At 44.2% G+C, this 16,575-nt stretch overlaps 1 protein-coding gene across 1 annotated transcript in view; it reads left to right on the top strand.

The window, feature by feature from the left end:
- The window catches only part of HS1BP3 (HCLS1 binding protein 3), a gene marked incomplete at its 3' end in the record, with an annotated part of 50,080 nt that overhangs the window by 31,595 nt on the left and 1,910 nt on the right, over positions 1-16,575 (top strand). Inside the window, exons 5-6 of the mRNA XM_082277278.1 lie at positions 8,396-8,547; positions 9,036-9,171. Coding sequence (XP_082133404.1) covers positions 8,396-8,547; positions 9,036-9,171 — 288 coding nt within the window. The remainder of the gene's footprint in view (positions 1-8,395; positions 8,548-9,035; positions 9,172-16,575) is intronic.

Below are 16,575 nucleotides of genomic sequence, written 5' to 3'. Positions count from 1 at the left end.
GTGTAGAGCTTTAATGTTCTTTGAATGCATTTAGGATTTGTGAGTCAGCAAACTGACCCCAAGGATCAGGCTCACACTGTGAGTGACCAGTAGCTAAGCCTGGAAAAGGCTCTCCTTGGCTGATGGACCACTATGTTTGTTGCTTTTTGTCCCCACACAAGCCTGAGGTCTCACATCATCTGGGGTATGAGAGCCTGAGATGTTTACCAGCATTTCTACCCACAGTCTGTTTTCTCTGATCCATTTTCCTTGCAGCACAGGAACCTTCAGTGTTTAATGCAGCCATCCCAAGGGGCTGGCAGGCAGGAGCAGATCATTGGGTGGCTGAGCAGGAGAGCAAGGAGTGGGCTCTGAAAGGAGTTGTGTGGATCTACAGGCTCATGTTGCTTGTGTCAAGTCATAATCCTCAGAGATGCTAGCTGGAGGCCTGAGATCATCTATCTGCCAGCTCTGAAGGGTGCTGTGGGAATAGTGTGTCACTGTGGCTGGGCTGAGCTCAGAGATTTTTTGCCAGTAGGAGTGGAATTTTGTTACGATTTTGGAATATTATCATGGCTGCCAAATAACACCAGCAGTGAGTTGGATCATGTGCATAAGCCAGAACACTTGTGAAGGCTGCTCATTCTGTTTTCTTTCAGGCACGTGTTGTGGCTTGCTGGCACTTAGCAGGTTCCAGTGATTCAGTGCCCAGCCCCCCTGTGCTCCCCAAGGGGCTCATGGTGCTTCCCCACTGGACTCCCCTCCAGCCTGACAGCCAAGTGCTGGCACACCAAGCTCAGTGCCCAGCTCCTGGAATTACTGACCTTGCAAAAGTTTCTCTGCTAAGAGCTCAGGCTAGTTAGCAATAAAATCATAAATAGGAATCCAATTTAAAAAATGCAGAATTATGTCAGGCATTTTTCTGCTTACAGCAGACAGCAGCCCCTAGGCAGCTGCCACTGCAGAGCCTCAGTGTCTTGCCTAGGAGGGAGAGTTTGCATCTGGCGTGTTCCCTGGTGTGACTGTCCCTACAGTCTGGCCTCCAGCAGTGTCTGCAACATCACAAGTGGAATTGCTTTGTGCAATAGGTATATCCATGGCCTAGGGAATATTTCACCCAGAGCAATTTTATCTTACCTGTGTTAAAAAAAAAATCATCACAAGAAACCTGTAGGCAGGAAAGCTGTGTTCTCTTTTCATGGAAGATGTTTTGATCTCATGATCAGCAGGAGAGGCAGCAGCCGGAGCACGGCGCTGTGTCTGCAACAGCAGTGTCATTTAGCTCTGACAATGTCTCACTGTGTCCTCCTCTCTTGTAGTTCCTATGGAGCCATCTCTGAGTTGTGGTGAGAGGTCTGTTTTACCCATGGCACAGCCAAGAGGAAAAAGTGACCTCTGTGAACAGTAAGATGGGAGGCAGGGAAGGCAGTGGGGAACCAGGCTCAGCCCCATCATCCCTCCTCCAGTCGATGCAAATCCTGCTTGGCTACTGCTGGAATCTGCTCACTGCCTTGGTAACTGGCCCTTCTCAAGCTTTTCTTAAGCTCTTTAGATGTGGTGTGACACATATGTCAGACAAAATTTAAGACTGGAACATCATGTGCAGGTTGCTAGAGGTTTTCTGTAGGCTGGGGGTTGGTCTGTGCAGGTACCAGGCAAAGAGAAGGAAAGGTACCCTTCAGACTGAGCTTTATGTGGAGCGTCAGGGATTAGAGAGGCCAGACATTTTTTATGCAAACATCTTCTATCCTATTTGAAGCTTTTATGTTGACAGACAGAGAAAAAATAGTTAGGTCTGCAGTCTGGGCTCTTGTACCCGTTTTGCTTTAGAATGTGGTGAGGAGGCAATTCAGGTAAGGCAGTAGCAGAGTGGAAATGGTCTCCTCTTGAGGAGCACAGTGTGAGGCCAGGGGGCTGGCAGCATTCTGTTGTGAGGAGTGAAAGATTAAATAACCTAAAATTAAAACTTTATTAAGTAGAGGTAGCGGTTACAGTCAGGCTGCCTGTCCTGGAAGGAGGCACCAGACAGTTGCAGATCCTGCTGATTTGACCTTGCCAAGGCCTGTAGTGAGACAACACCTTAAAACTTTTAGTTTTAAGCTGAAAAAGGGCAGATTTAGATGAGATATAAGTACAGTAAAGGTGGTGAGACACTGGCCTAGAGAAGCAGTGGATGATGCCCCACCCCTGGAAGTGTTCAAGGCCAGGTTGGACAGGGCTCTGAGCAACCTAATGACAGGTGTCCCTGTACACAGCAGGGGGGGTTGGAATAGGTGATCTTTGATGTCCCTTCCAACCCAAACCATTTTCTGATGATACTGTTGCATGAGGTGTGAGTGCCCAACACATCTGAAAATGAGTGTGTGAATGTGTGAAGATGAGGTATCAACTGTTCACATGTTCAGTGCTTTTTCAGGAAATAGCTCTAACAAGAAGCTACAGTAGTGTGTTCATGTGGGGAGGGGAGGGGGTTTCAGCATTGAAGAAACCAATCACTTCGCCAAAATGGTTGCTATTTGCATTCATCACTTCTAGTTGCTACTTTGAAGAAGTCTCAGCATGACATTGCATACGTTCAGTACCTTTAATTTCCTCTTTGTGAGGCCTTCTTTTTAAGTGTTTGCTCCCAAATCTGTTGAGAGTGTGGCAGAAAACATGCTCACTAGCAAGTTTTTTTCACACACTGTTTCAGCTTGGGTGACTTGGATTGTGAGGCTGCTCAGGATGTTTTGTGAAGAATGTCTCGTAAAGGGATGATGTTGGCAGGTTGATTTAATTACAGTGGTCAAATTTAAATTCCTGTGGCACATTTTATTGCTGAGTTATACTCCATATAGACATCACTTTACAGGCATGCAACACAGTACTCACTCAAGAATTTGTTCGTTTTGGAGCTACAGACCTGTAACAATCATTAATTAATGTAAGAGAATGAATTTTTTTCTTAGCGTGTAATTGTTATAGGGTTAAAAAGAGTTTCCTGAGAAGTAATTCCTGAAATGTAACTATTCCTGAAAGTAATTCCTTTAGCTTGAGTAGTGACTTTAAAGGAAATAAACCAAGGAATAATGTCTTTCAGAATTTGTTAAGTCCAAACTGTTCTCCCTCAGCAAGTCTTACACTCTGGTTTAGTCTAGAAAATCTGAGGAAAATGATAAAGAAATCTCCTTTATGTTAATTTTCTTTCTTTGCAGTCTACTCTGTAACCTTAATTCCCTTGCCAGGCTTATGAGTGCCTGAGTGCTTTATTAGTTACTTAGTTGAAAACATTTTAGGAAATGTTTTCTGTATTATGATTATTGCTAATGATCTGTGTATTAAGCAAAAGTTGTCCATCTGTGGTCTTCTCATCTGCTTTCAAATTACACTGGAAAAGGATATAATCAGAAAACTTGGGGACAGGTTATAAACACAGCTTGCCTTTGTTTAGGAAGAACAGGTACTCTCGAGTTTTGAACCCTTGAGAAAAATCTGTTCCTTCGGGCTCTCTTTCCATCTGCTGCTCTGCTGGAACAATAATCCAAGGCTGACCTAATCTGGGAGCTGCAGCAGACAAACTTTGCAACTGAATGCTCTTGTTCCAAATGATTTCTAATTGGAGATTTATTTCATCAGTTACACATGATCTTATTTTGAGACATGCCAAAGCCATTTAAAATACTGTAAATTAGCGTGTTGTCCACAAGGAAAATATTTCTGTGTGAGGTAAAGTATCACTGCAGCCAGCACTTGACGTGGTGGCTTAATGCTTAGGAGCGAGGCTGTGTGAGTGATGGGCTTTGAATTTCTATTGGTCATCCCTTGGCCAAAGCGGATGAGAATGACTCCTTTTGTCCTGTCTGTTGTTATCAGGCAGCTCTGGAAAATGAGCACTGTTGAGTGAAAAGAAAGCAGCAGATGACATTTTGTTTTCTGCACAAACTAGTGTATAGGATCTTTGTTTTTCAGACGTGGTTTTCAAGATGTGCTAATATTGCTGCTATTTTAGCTGTAGCTGTTTTGTTCAAGCCTGAACGTAGATTTGTGGGAATTGGGACGTCCATTTATATTAGTGAGCTCTTGCCTTGTAAAATTCCATGGATACCTAATATATGAGTATGTATATTCTGAATAAGTCTTTTTTAATGTTACTGTTACACTCCTTTTCTGGAGCATAATCTTATTTCTATAAAAAAGAGATGGTCATATTTTCAGAATAATAACATCTGAAAACTTCTGCCTGTGTGCTGAGGTTACATGTGCTCTTGATAACGACACTCATTGTTTTAACCCAGCAGTGAGCATGGGGCAGGGACTCCTCTCTGTATGGAGCACAGTAGACATGCTCTGTGAATTAAAGCAGTGTTACCCAGCTTTGGATCCGGGGTTCCAGTGTTTCACAAACGCTATCACACACACAGGTCTGGAAATCTTCTGACTTTGGAGTCTCTTAGCCATCCTTGTTGCCATTTTCCACAGAAAGCTTTTGTGTATTGTGGCTGTGCCAGTGAGACCTGGAGGCTGCCAAATGAGTGACCTACATTGTGTCAGTAAACAGGAGAACTGTGCTCACAAAGTGAGTGAGGTTTGAAACTGTCTGCATACAGGGTTTTGTTGACATTTTCATGGGTGATTTGAGCAGCATTTGGGAGCCAGGAGTCTCAGCTGGACTTTAAAGTGTTCCAGCAACCTGCCTAGGTGGATTTGTATACTCTAATTTCTGATCGTCCAGTTTTGGTCCATGTCAGTTAGGAGGCCAGTCTTTCTGTACAGTCACTGAGGAGGCAGTCTGGCTCCTTTTTAGTCAGAGCAGGAGACAGGAGTGTTATTTGAGGTATTCTCACAGTGCTTCCTGTGTAGACATCTATCGCTCTCTCGGGCTCCGTGGGCTCTGCAGTTTCTGTGCTGGAGCGCGAGGTGCAGCGATCTCTCAAAAGCCTCTCCAAAGCGAAGCCTCTCAGCAGGACGAGCCACACACTCACCCAGGCGTGCACGCACAAACGCACGGACAGCTTCAGTAATATGGTCAGCGGAAAGAGGCAGGAAGGGGCTCTGCACAGAGTTCCACAGGAGCAGTTTATTGCTTCCACACTGTGAAGGATCCCAGAGGCAAAGACGAGAGCAGTGGAAAGCTCAGGTTTAAGTACAGGAGTGGGGCAAGCACCAGGGACCAATGGTGAAGCTCTGGGGGAGTGATGAGGGGCAAAGGCCAGTGGGGAGAACCTGGAGTGGAGAACTTTCTGGGATATGAAATATATAAGGTAGCAAGGGGGTGGAGGGGCCACGGGCCAACCAGGGAAGCAGAACTGGGGTAGATTAACACAACAGAACAGTGCACCCTGGGAGAAGCTTTTCTGGTCACCCTAACCTGAGGAGAATCTTTCGGTACTGTTGTCCCACCAGCAGACTCTCTTTATCCCTTGTAACGTAAGCTCACCGGCCACCACAGACGTCAGTAAGGCTCAACTGAGTAAACAGTTTCTGCTGAACAAAGGATACATCATCTTTAAGGCTGGTTTGGTTTTTGTTAAGGTTTTAAAAGTCACTAGAATGATGTTCCCAAAGTTCACTTGTTTCATAAATGAAGAAATAGCAATAACATGGGTCATCTTCTGCCAGCTGGATGCTGATAGTTTCAAAATGTCAGATGCCAAGGTTGTGAGCATGAGGTATGAAGAAGGTGCTAATGAAGTGCAGGGTTTGAGTACAGTAATACTTTGGAAGACTCAATGTTCCTTCATTTCTGTCTTCCCCAAAGACTCTGCATTCCTACACAAGTTTACTGCACCCTGGTACATCATTGTCATCGAATTACCTGTCCTTGCAGCTTCTTCTCTGCCTGGCTGCCAGCTTGGGATTTCACGATCAGCTCAGCTCCAGCTGAGTCCCTGGGCCCTCTCATGGGGACGTAGCACCAACATACAGAGAGAGGATAGGTGGGCAGGCAAGATGCACACTCGGGCCAGCTGCAGAACCTCAGACAGGCTCTGAAACTTCTCACACCCCCCTTCTCATTCATTAACCTCTGCTCAGCAGTACAGTCTGGACTGGCACAGCTAAATACAGAACCGTGGGAATCCTGTTTCCCTCTTAGGGACTGACCTCAACAGAGTCCCTGTGTGGATATGCTGGAATTACTTGGCAGCCCAACAGTAGCTTCCTTAGAAGAGTAGTCAGGGGAAACAACTTGAAGGCAGAAAAACAACTTCCTCCTGTTCATACCAGTACCAGACAGGCCCAGCAGGTCTAGCCCTGTGCCCCGTAGCTGCCAGTGTAGTCCCCTGGCCAAAGAGAAAGTGAGCCCGTGTCAGTGGGCTGGTTTGGTGGCCAGACTACACAGAGGGTTGTTACCAGGACCTTTCAGTTCCATTATTTTTGGTTTACATGCTGTTCTTTATGATGCTCTTTATGATTCTCTTCCCTTTCTTTGGTATTTCCCACCATTCTGGTATTGTTTACTGCAAATATTTGAGCTAACTAATAGTAAACTCCTTGCTAACTTCATGGGGGTGGAGACCTGTTGCTTGGCAATGTACTGGCTCCTTTATATAATTACCTGTGCCATGATGGGCTCTTATGCATCAGGAGAGCTGTTGTAACTCTCTGAATGGACAACGAGTCTTGTCAAAGACTTTTGGCATTCTCTAGGTTGGGAAATCCTCACCTATATTGTCATTCACATCTCAAAGACTACTTTGTGAGGCATGAATTATGCAAATAAATGTTGCTTCTTCCCTAGTAGATCAGATTTATTTGTATTTACTAATTATTTTTTTTAATCAGTTTGTCAGCTCTGAAAGACTCAGTCCTACTGTTCTTCTGGTTTTGTTGTTGTTTGTTTTACCTTTTCCTTTAATACTTAGGTTCATTTGAATGATAGATCCCTTACTACAGTTAATAAAACAATGAATTTGGGTTTTTGTAGAAATCCTGGGTGAAAGCTGCCTGTACATATTATAACTTCAGATTTTGGCAGGTTTTGAAAGAAGGGTCTTTCACAAATATTTCAGTTTGAAGCAGTTCCTTGGAGCTGAGCTTTCAAAGCTCAAAAGAGTAGCTCAAATTCAGAAGTTACTCGAGGCATATCCCTGATGAATATGAATCAAAAAAAAGGGAAATTCATTAAAGTTTCTTCTGCTTTAAAATGAAGGGTTTTGTCATAAATAGTTCAGCAAACTAGTTACTGACACCTTTATATACCTTTAGTGTATCACATAGGGTATATTTCCGAATAAAGCAATATTTAATTCTGCATGGAGCTTGCTCTTAGGCTGCATTTGCTGCAAAATGGTGGTAGCAAGATAATATCATGAGTTACAGTTTGTTGATAATAAACTTGTGAAAATAGCTGGAAGTAACTGGACTCCACTTTCGTGTGCAGCTGTAACTGGAAGAGGATTCTACAAGACCCTTTAATGTAGTTGGAATGTGTGCATAATCTTTTGACCTTGTTCTTAGTTTTTGATGACTGTGGCATGTTAAGTGCTGATAATTGGGTTTGTTCTAGGCTGAAACCTGACCTGCTCTCTGCAAAGGAGATCAGATCTTCTATTGGAAGAGGCACTCAAAGGGGCTATGTTAGAAATTGCAGGGCCAGGGCTGCTGAGAGTGAAGATCTCTGAAATAGGGCAGTTACTTTGGAAGAACATGCTGTTGTAGGGACTGCTTCTCTTTCAGCCCAGTTTGAATTGGACTTTTCACCCAAAGATTTTTGTCCTCTAAATTTTCTTTTCTGTGCCATCTGGTTTGCTTAATAACTCAAGCTGCCTTTTTGAGAGAGCTGCCTTGTAGCTTCAGCTGCTGGAATGTGAATCCTGGGTATGAGAGCAAGAGGCAGGTGCTTTTCACTCTGCTCTTGGAAGGGGAGTCAACTCTCCTTGTTTAAACCATGTGGAAATGAGGGGATTGTCTAATACCTTCATGAAAAGAGTATGCAGCAATCGTAAGCAGCAGCAGGAGCTGGCAAGGAAATGGAGCCAAAGGGATTTTTAAATACCCGTCCAAAGGGATCAGTGCAATGGACCAACTTGCACTTTGTATTTCAATCCACCCCTTTCTGTCTGTCTCGAACAGTGTTGCTGGAACTGATCTTCTTTCTTATTTTAAGCTTTCTGTGTGGGAGGAGTAAAACTGCTTCAGTGTTTCTGAGTGGTAGTTTGCACAGTACAGCATTGTTAGCTCTGCTCTTCCCATTCCCGTTGGGCTCCTTGACAGATACTAAGAATATACAACATGGCTACAGGTAGAGAAGGTCTGACCAACAGTCCCTCCAGCTCAGTATCCCATTCCTGCCAGCAATTAACAGATGCCTGTGTACCTTTGTCTAAACCTTTCATAGCCTCCCACCATGTATTTTCAGCTTATGAGACTTTCTAGCCATAAATCTTGCTTGTTAAATGAAGAGTTGCAGCTGGCTTTCTTTCCTCTTATGTTTTAGAACTAAAAAAGCAAAGAAGGCACCTGCTTTTCCAGCCAAGGAAGAGAAGCCCAAATTAACCATTTTTGAAGAGGAGGTGGATCCAGATGAAGGACTCTTTGGCCCAGAAAAGGATTTCTCATCAGTTGGTCCCAGAAGAAAGATGAAACAGAGTAAAGTTGTTCTGTATTTGTATATGCACAGATTATTTTATCTAAATCATGTGTATAACTGAGCCTTTAAATTACAGTGATGCATAGTATACAGGCTAAATAATGACTTGGAAATGTTGAGACAAATCTTCAACTGAGCAGAATCATGTAGAATCATTCAGAAAGAACAAATGAAACCTGTAGCTCCCATAGCTGTTCTCACATTTTGAACTGGGATATTAAGGTCTGTGCTGTCCCACAGTCACTCATGCCACACTAGCAAGAGTAATGTGACCTATTTTTGAGTGCAAGGAAAAAGCAGATTGATCAAGTCCCTAGAGTGCAGAATATTACTGCACTTTGTGGGCTGGAAGTCTTTGGAAAAAAAATAGTTGTCTACATGATCTGTTTTTTCAACCCAACCAGCCAGATTTACTAGTTAGTGTTAGTGCAGGCATTGTGTTACATAGTATGATTTAACTACAGCAGCTTCTGATTCCCCTTTCTAGATCTGAAGTTATTTGAAGACCCAGACCTCGGTGGGGTGGTGAGACTGGGTGACTCACTCCTGCTGCCAGCTGCCTGTGAGCACAGCAATTACGTGCTGAGCGGGGCTCCTGAGGAGGACACTGAGGAACTGCTGAGGTACTCATCTCAAATCTGTCATGTGGGATGAAGGTGGTCTGAGATGTTATTTAGATCTTGAAAGAGATTAATTCGGGAGCAAAGCTTAAATACTCAGAATGCAAACTGTGAATCAATACTTGTATTGACAAGTAAAATGTAAGATGTGAGCTTGGAGATAAACACATTAAAAAGGAAATTAGGAAGACCCTTTGGGAAAGGTGGGATGCAAGGTATTATTCTGTGACTCCAAAGGAAGGGTCTTGAAGGCCCAAGGTGTGCTATCTTGCTCGTTTTCTACATGACACTTCTGCTTTCTGCAAACGATCCACAGGGAACCTGACCTCCATTGTGAAAAGTGAGGGACAAAGCCCAGAGATAAAGAGCAGTTCAGCTTCAGGGACGTGAAATCAGGAGCTCTTGCCACAAGAGGAATGATTTTCATGCTGATGGCTCACAGACTTCCGTGCATGCTTCCAGGAGGGATCCTGTGCATACCTCCACAGCAGTAAAGATCTCTTTATCACCCTGCATTTAATTTTTAATCTAGTGGAAAGGAGGGCTAGAGCTCAGAGTTGTAGGAGGGTATAATTTATTGCTTCTCCCTTGATAGTGTAGCACTGGAACACATCAGCACATAATGCGTTTATCCCTGACATCTCTCTCACAGGGCTGGTTCGCCTGCACTGATAATCCTCCAGAGATCAAGCAGGGAACCAATGCTTGGAGAGACACAGGGAATCTGTGCTGCAGTAATGAGTCAAATTCATTCCTTCTGGGTCTCAAGCTGGCATCTGAATGATGAGGCCAGCCTGCTTCCAGTGCTAATTTGTGTCAACCAGTTCCTGTTAGGATGTATGATTTCCATAGTAGGTACTAAACCCTGGAGAGAGACTCTGTGTGTGGTTTCAAAGCTCTCCTGAAGCAGATAATTTTGCAGCTGCTGCTTTCTATGCATGGAAGAGTGCTGGCTATCTGAGCAGTAATACCTGACTTACTTTAAACAAAGGTTAAATTGGGCTGGGTGCCATCTTGCATTACATCCTGACAGCTCACCTGATGTTTACAGAAGCTGATGGGGCAGGACATGACCTGATTTTATGCTGTGGTATATTAGGAGCAAATACATGTGTGCTTGCAATATTTTCTTCTCTGCTAGTGAACTCAGCATACAGCACTTCATCCAGAGTGTTCATATGACTACAGGAGAAGGGCCTGTTCCAGTGCAGTCCTTGCATTTTTATCCACCAGAGAGAACTTCTCCATCTGTCGTGTTAATCTCTTTTGGATTATATATGTTCAGAGAAAGGTCTCTGAAGTCTGCTCTGAGACCAACAGATCAGATCATGCTTTCAGATCAGTTTGAGATCAACAACAGTAGCACACCCAGATGGTTATGGGAACCCATGAGAAAAGATTTCATTTCTTTTAAATTCCAGTAGTTTTCATTTATTCCTGATTTGTCCCAGTGCTTTCAATAGCTGATAAGTCATCAAGATCCAGTTGGAAATGAATACATGTAATGAAGCAGAAAATCATGCCAGTGGTCCAATGGGAAAGGTGCTATGGGAATCCAGAGGCAACTCCTGGCTGTGCAAGAGGTATAGGCAGATAGGTCAGGATCTGTTGATATGTTCAGTTGCCTAACACCCTCTGAAATTCCCCTGGTAAACCCAGTTCATGGTGTTACCTGCACATCGTGGAGGGCTGATGAACTGAATGCAAGGCAGTTGAGGGTAAAGGAGAAGCTGCTGGCAAAGAGGGGAGGAGGAGTAGCAGTGCTGTTTTAACCTAATGCAACACTTCACCTCCCCTCTATGCAAATTCACTGCAGTTCCCTGAAATCCCATAGCGGAATTTTCTCCAGTGGTTGTGCAAAATGCACTTCATTTGCTGTGCAGCTAGAAGCCTCAGCAGAACAATCAGGTCTCACTAATATAGAGGCAGCAATTGAATCATCATCTCCCACCTTCCCTTACCACGAAACTGGTGTGGAATGTTCTTGGAGGGCAGTGCCACAGTCTCTCTTCCAGGCAGTGACCCTTTGTGGTGAGAAAATGTTCAACATAAGCTGAACTCTGCAATCTCCTGGCATAGGAGCTTATTTTGAGGCCTAAGAATAAGTCCTGCCTTTGCCCTGTACATGTTGACAATTACTTTCCCAAAAAGAACTGAAGAAATCTCTCCCCCGCCCTCAGATCAGAGCAGGAGCTGTGGCAACCTGTTCCTTTAGTGGGCTAGAGCTGGATATGCTACGGGAGGGAAATGGAAACATCTTGGGTCTCTTGGACATAGTCATACCAGTTGTATCATACCAAAAGTTTACCTGGGCACATTTTGCTAAGATCTCGGACTGTCCTGAGGTATGATGCACCAGCAGGTCCAGAAACCTGGACATGTTCACTACACTCCAATGGAGCAGCTGAATAATGAAGATGTGGGAGCTCTTCACTGGTGTATTGAACATTCACAGGTACCTCAGGGTCTGCTCACATGTGTGTGGTAGATCTGAGAAGTGTCTGACTCACTGTGAATCATGGGCAGAATAGGAGAGAGCTGCCTAAGGCAGAGGAGGGCAGAACCTTCTTCCAAAGGGGGATGGGAGAAACATAATGTTCAGAGCAGAACACAGGAGCAACCGAATCCTTTGTGATCTTTATGGTACCTGAGTGGTTGTAGCAGCAGCAGCAGCACCACAGCAGTGTCAGCACAGCAGTGAATCCTCAGCAGTGACTATAACTCATGAGGCAGAGGCTGTTAAGGAGGCAAATGAGTCTGCAAAATATGCATGGGCTGTGCTTGTCACAACATGAGGAAGAAGAGAATCTGATAAATGCTCTCATTGCAAAGTGAAGACTGTGCTCACTGTGGATACCTACTCATATGAAATGAGAATTACTGTTTTAAATAGAATCACCAACTTTACATTAACAAGTGTTGAGCGTTGAGAACCAATTGCTGTGTAAGATTTCATGGGCTTTATCCCATGGGACTCTACAAAGCAGATCCCTGAAGAGGCCGAAGTCTGCTCTCCTGAAATCCAGGGCAGTTACTTTGCTGAGCACCCACTTCACTGTCCTGAGAGATTCAAATTCCACCATTTCATGATCACTGCAGCCCAGCTGCTCTTGAGCTTCACATTCCCCTCCTTGTTGGTGAGAACGAGGTCAAGCCTAGCACCTCTCCTTGTTGGTTCCTTTGTCACTTGGAGAAGTAAATTGGCCTCAATGCATTCCAGGAACCTCCTGGATTGCTTAAGCCCTGCTGGTTGTCCTTCCAACAGATACTGGGGTGGTTGAAGTCCTCCATGAGGACCAAGGTTTGTGAATGTGAAGCTGCTTCTCCTCTGTAGAGTACCTTATCCCCTCACTCTTCCTGGTCAGGTGGCCTGTAGCAGACCCCCACTACAATGTCACTTGTCCCTGCCTTCCCTTTAATCCTGACCCCTGAGTTCTTGGCTGGCTCCTCATCTGAGGCTCCTGACTGAGCTCTGTGCACTCCAACTGGTCACTGGCATAGGGGGTGAGAGTCCCTCCTCACATCCCCTGCCTGTCCTTCGTAAAGAGCCTGTATCCTTCCATTCCAGCGCTCCAGTCCCAGGAGCCATCCCACCATGTCTCCATGATGCCAGTGAGATCATAGCCCTGCAGGCATGCACATTTCTGTCTCATTAATCTCAATCATGCCTGCCTGGTGTAATGGATCAGGTTTTTGTGGAAAACTAACGCTGGAATTGATCCTGTGAATGTTGCAGCAGCTCTGTGGGCCCACAGAATTACATAAATTATCACACATCCTAGCCTGAAATAATTATCACAGCTGTCTGAGCAGCCTTTTCAGAGAGATTTAATTAGCTTCACCTTTGGTAATGAATAGGGAGCTGAGATGGAAGGAAGCAGCTGTCAGCACAACATTTGTCTTTTTCCAGTGCTGAAAAAAAGTGTCAGCAGCAGGATCCCAGTTCTGCTGCCCTGTGATGGCAGATCTGGTGTGTTCCTTCTTAGGATTGCACTGATAACCCTTTCAGGAGCATTACATTTTTTAAGACTGAGGTTGTTTGTGAAACTGCACCCCAAACACTGTTCAGTCCATAGAGCTTCTTGAGCAGGTTTGTCAGCTTCTGGTTTCCAAGGAACTGTTGCCACTCTTGAAGCACAAAAAGTTTGTGTGTTCTTCTTTCAGCAGGCATTAGCAGATGCTGAATTCAAAGAGTAACACCTCTTCAACCTATGCAGGAGTCATGTGGGGCACCGTCTCCAGCACGAATGCTCACTGTCCTGAGAATATGAGAACACTATAGTTGGGAAAAAAACTTTGAGAAACTCCAGAGGGTTTAAACGTAGATCCCTTGGGAGAGGGTTATTTGGGCAATGTAGAGGTGGAAGAGAAGGTTGCAATAACTGAGTCAGAAATCTCCTGACCACTCCAGGGCAGTTTCTCTTGCTTGCTATGACCAAACTGTGGGGAAAGGTCCTTGATTTGGCTGCAGTAGGTTATAGAAAAACAAATTTTTCTGTGATGTTTTTCAAGCATTTATTTTTTTCATTCCTGTGATGTGTTGGGATGCTACTTACAAGCATTAGAAAAGCTATGAAGTAAACTTGCCAACAAAACAAAGTTTTTTGCTAGACTGGAAACATTAATCCTTGCCCCACTCCTAGGAACATGTACAGGTTGTGTAGAATAATGTAGAGAGGCAACGTGGAGTCCTAGTGTAGCAAGAGATGCTTTTGCTGGGCTTGAGACCCACCAAATTTCAACCATCTTGCCCCAGGTTGTTTGCATTTTTGACAGACATCATCAGCTCAAGGAGCAAAAGTTGCCTGCTCTCCCCTGCCCCAGCTGTGCCTTTGGCTGGGGATTGGGGAACTTTCTAAAGAGGCAGGAGAGAGAGGTTTGAACTTCTTCAGACTGGAAAAATGGACTTGTCTCATTTCCTAGGTGAGCAATGTAACCAACAGGCTGATTTCCTTAGAGGGCTTCTTGTGGGACTGACCTGCACTACTGAGCCTGTTCTCTGGCACTCGGCCGGGCAGCACCACCGGGCTGCATCCGTGCTGTTGGACTCTCTGCAGCTGCAGAGCAAGGGGACTGTGTGCAGCTGCCTCTGGGGAAGGGTCCCTGTCCCACACAAGCTTCCAGTTGTGCTGGAGAGTATTTTGGAGGAGGGCTAATCTCTCCCAGACCAAAACCATGCCAGTGGTTCCAATACGGACTGTCACATTCCAGTGTCCGGAAGTATTTCCTGGCCCTGGTTGAAATACCACTGTGAATTTACCTGTAATGGATTGTAGGGGAAAGCTGAAGCAGGAGGAGAGATACCTCCTTCACAGCCCCAGTGGTTGGCATTCCTGGGGTTAACTCCAGCCTGTATCTGTCCATGGGCCTTGATGGACATCACACTGTCTCTCCTGACCACAGTAGATGTGATAGGCAACAACAGATACTTTGAAGTCTCCTGCCTATTTTTGGGCACAAGTCTTTTCCTAAATTGTAGATGTGATATAACAGCATTCCCCAAGGCTTCACTAAGGTATCTCTCGTACTTGGAATTAACACCAGACAAAATAAAGTTAATAAGATGAAAGTCTGTTCTGCAAGAACTGCAGTTAGTTGCACAACTGAGCTTCTAGCACGAGCCTTTTGGATACTTTAGCAAATTATGGGAGTCTTTGTCTCTTGCTTTCATTACAGATTCTCATCACTAAAGCATTCCCAGCAAGCAGAGGTCACTGTCCCCATCACGTTGTACATACAGTCATTCCTGTCCCAAAGATCTGGTCCAGAGAGATGGGACAAAGTTCAGAGAAGTGGCATCTAAAATGTTGATGTTCTTGTGGCAGCTGCATCTGCCTCCAAGTCAGAACTCGTTTACTGACTGGATGTCCACATGCCAGCAGTCATGAAAGGCTTTGTGACAGCCTTTCTTCAGGAAGGGCTTTGATTGCTTTCTGTGTCAGAGAGAATTTCCACCAATAGTCTGTGAATCAGCACAACAATATGGCAGGAATTTTAAACAGTGAGGTGCTGCTTTTCTTTTACAGAAAAAGAAAGACTAATTAAAGAATGATTAATTACATGGATTCTCTGCCTGATTGTCTATAAAAAGATAGGGTGGGAAGGTTCTTCCTTTAATCTTGTTTCAGAATAGTTGCTTGATTTTTTCTTTTTCCTCCTGGCCTGGAGTTAGATATGGTGGTAGTTATGCACTGTAACAATTCCTTTGCTTTCAAGAAATAGAAGTCCTTGTTTCTATCTCTGCCTGAGGCATTTTGCATTTTACCTCTTTAGTTTTGCAAAGACGGTTGTGTGTCACATGATCAAACAGCAGTGGATCAAACAGCTTGCCTAGCACTGCAGCCCTGAAAAGCAGGTTTTGAGACAAAGACCACATATTATCTGCTATGTTCTCTCTAAGAGAATTCTGTCTAACCAAGGTCTTGAAAAAATCCAGGACAGAAAAAGGAAATTACATCATCAGCTTCCAGACTTTCTCCTGCAGAATCTTTGGCTTAAAAGCAGAATACCAAACCCCCATCCCCTAAAGACCCCCACAACCTACTGGACTGGATCTTTTGGGGGTATTTTTTTGGCTGTGCTGAGTGGTTTTGTTGCTGTGATTAGCACAGAAGCTGGAGTAGAGAATTTGGGAAGTTGTACCATCATACCAGGTTAGTGAGCTGGATTTACTGCTCTCCTTTCTGGGGCACCTAGTTCAAAATCCTGCTTCCTCCATATGGTCTCTGTGTATATTGTGTATTGTTCCTCTGGTTATTATGTTTTCTGTTATTTAAGACCAAAACTTTATGACATGGACACTGATTCATTCACTTGTTTGTTTATGCCAAGAAGGGAGGCTTCAGAAATACCAGCCCTAACAAGTTTTGTTTATTACACAGCAAAGAGAACAAGAACATGTCTTGGCAATGTGATCACAGGTGTGATATCTCTTGGATATCAGAGTTCACAACAAACAGGAAGGCCTGGGCTTAAATGAAATTAATTTCTTTGTAGATGAGGAATTCAGAAATATATTGAGCGTGTTTTGTAAGTAGGATATGTCACCCACAAGGAATCATGGAAAATAAAAGACATCAGAAATCTTATCTAAATAAAAGAGGATATAATCTCCAGAGTTACTTGGAGGATGAAATCTGAGGCGCTGCCTGCTGGAATACCACAGGTAGAGTTCAAGGTGCAGAACTCCGGGAATGGCTCTGCCCATCAGTTGGTCTGTTCAGGTGTTCCCTTGTTTTAGATATCAGTGTTCATGCTATTGATTTTACAAAAGTAGCCTTGGTTAAAAGTGATTCTTTTTAGATTCTCTTTGGGAGTAACACGAATATCTGTCTGAGTTCAGGAATGGTTTTACCTTAAAGGGTTCCGACTGCCTGTACACCAGAAAATTTAGGCTAATCCTTATTG

Source organism: Coloeus monedula (genome assembly GCF_965178545.1).
Source record: "Coloeus monedula genome assembly, chromosome: 2".
In the NCBI taxonomy this organism is placed as follows: domain Eukaryota; kingdom Metazoa; phylum Chordata; class Aves; order Passeriformes; family Corvidae; genus Coloeus; species Coloeus monedula.
This window is presented reverse-complemented; position numbering and strand designations above follow the sequence as displayed.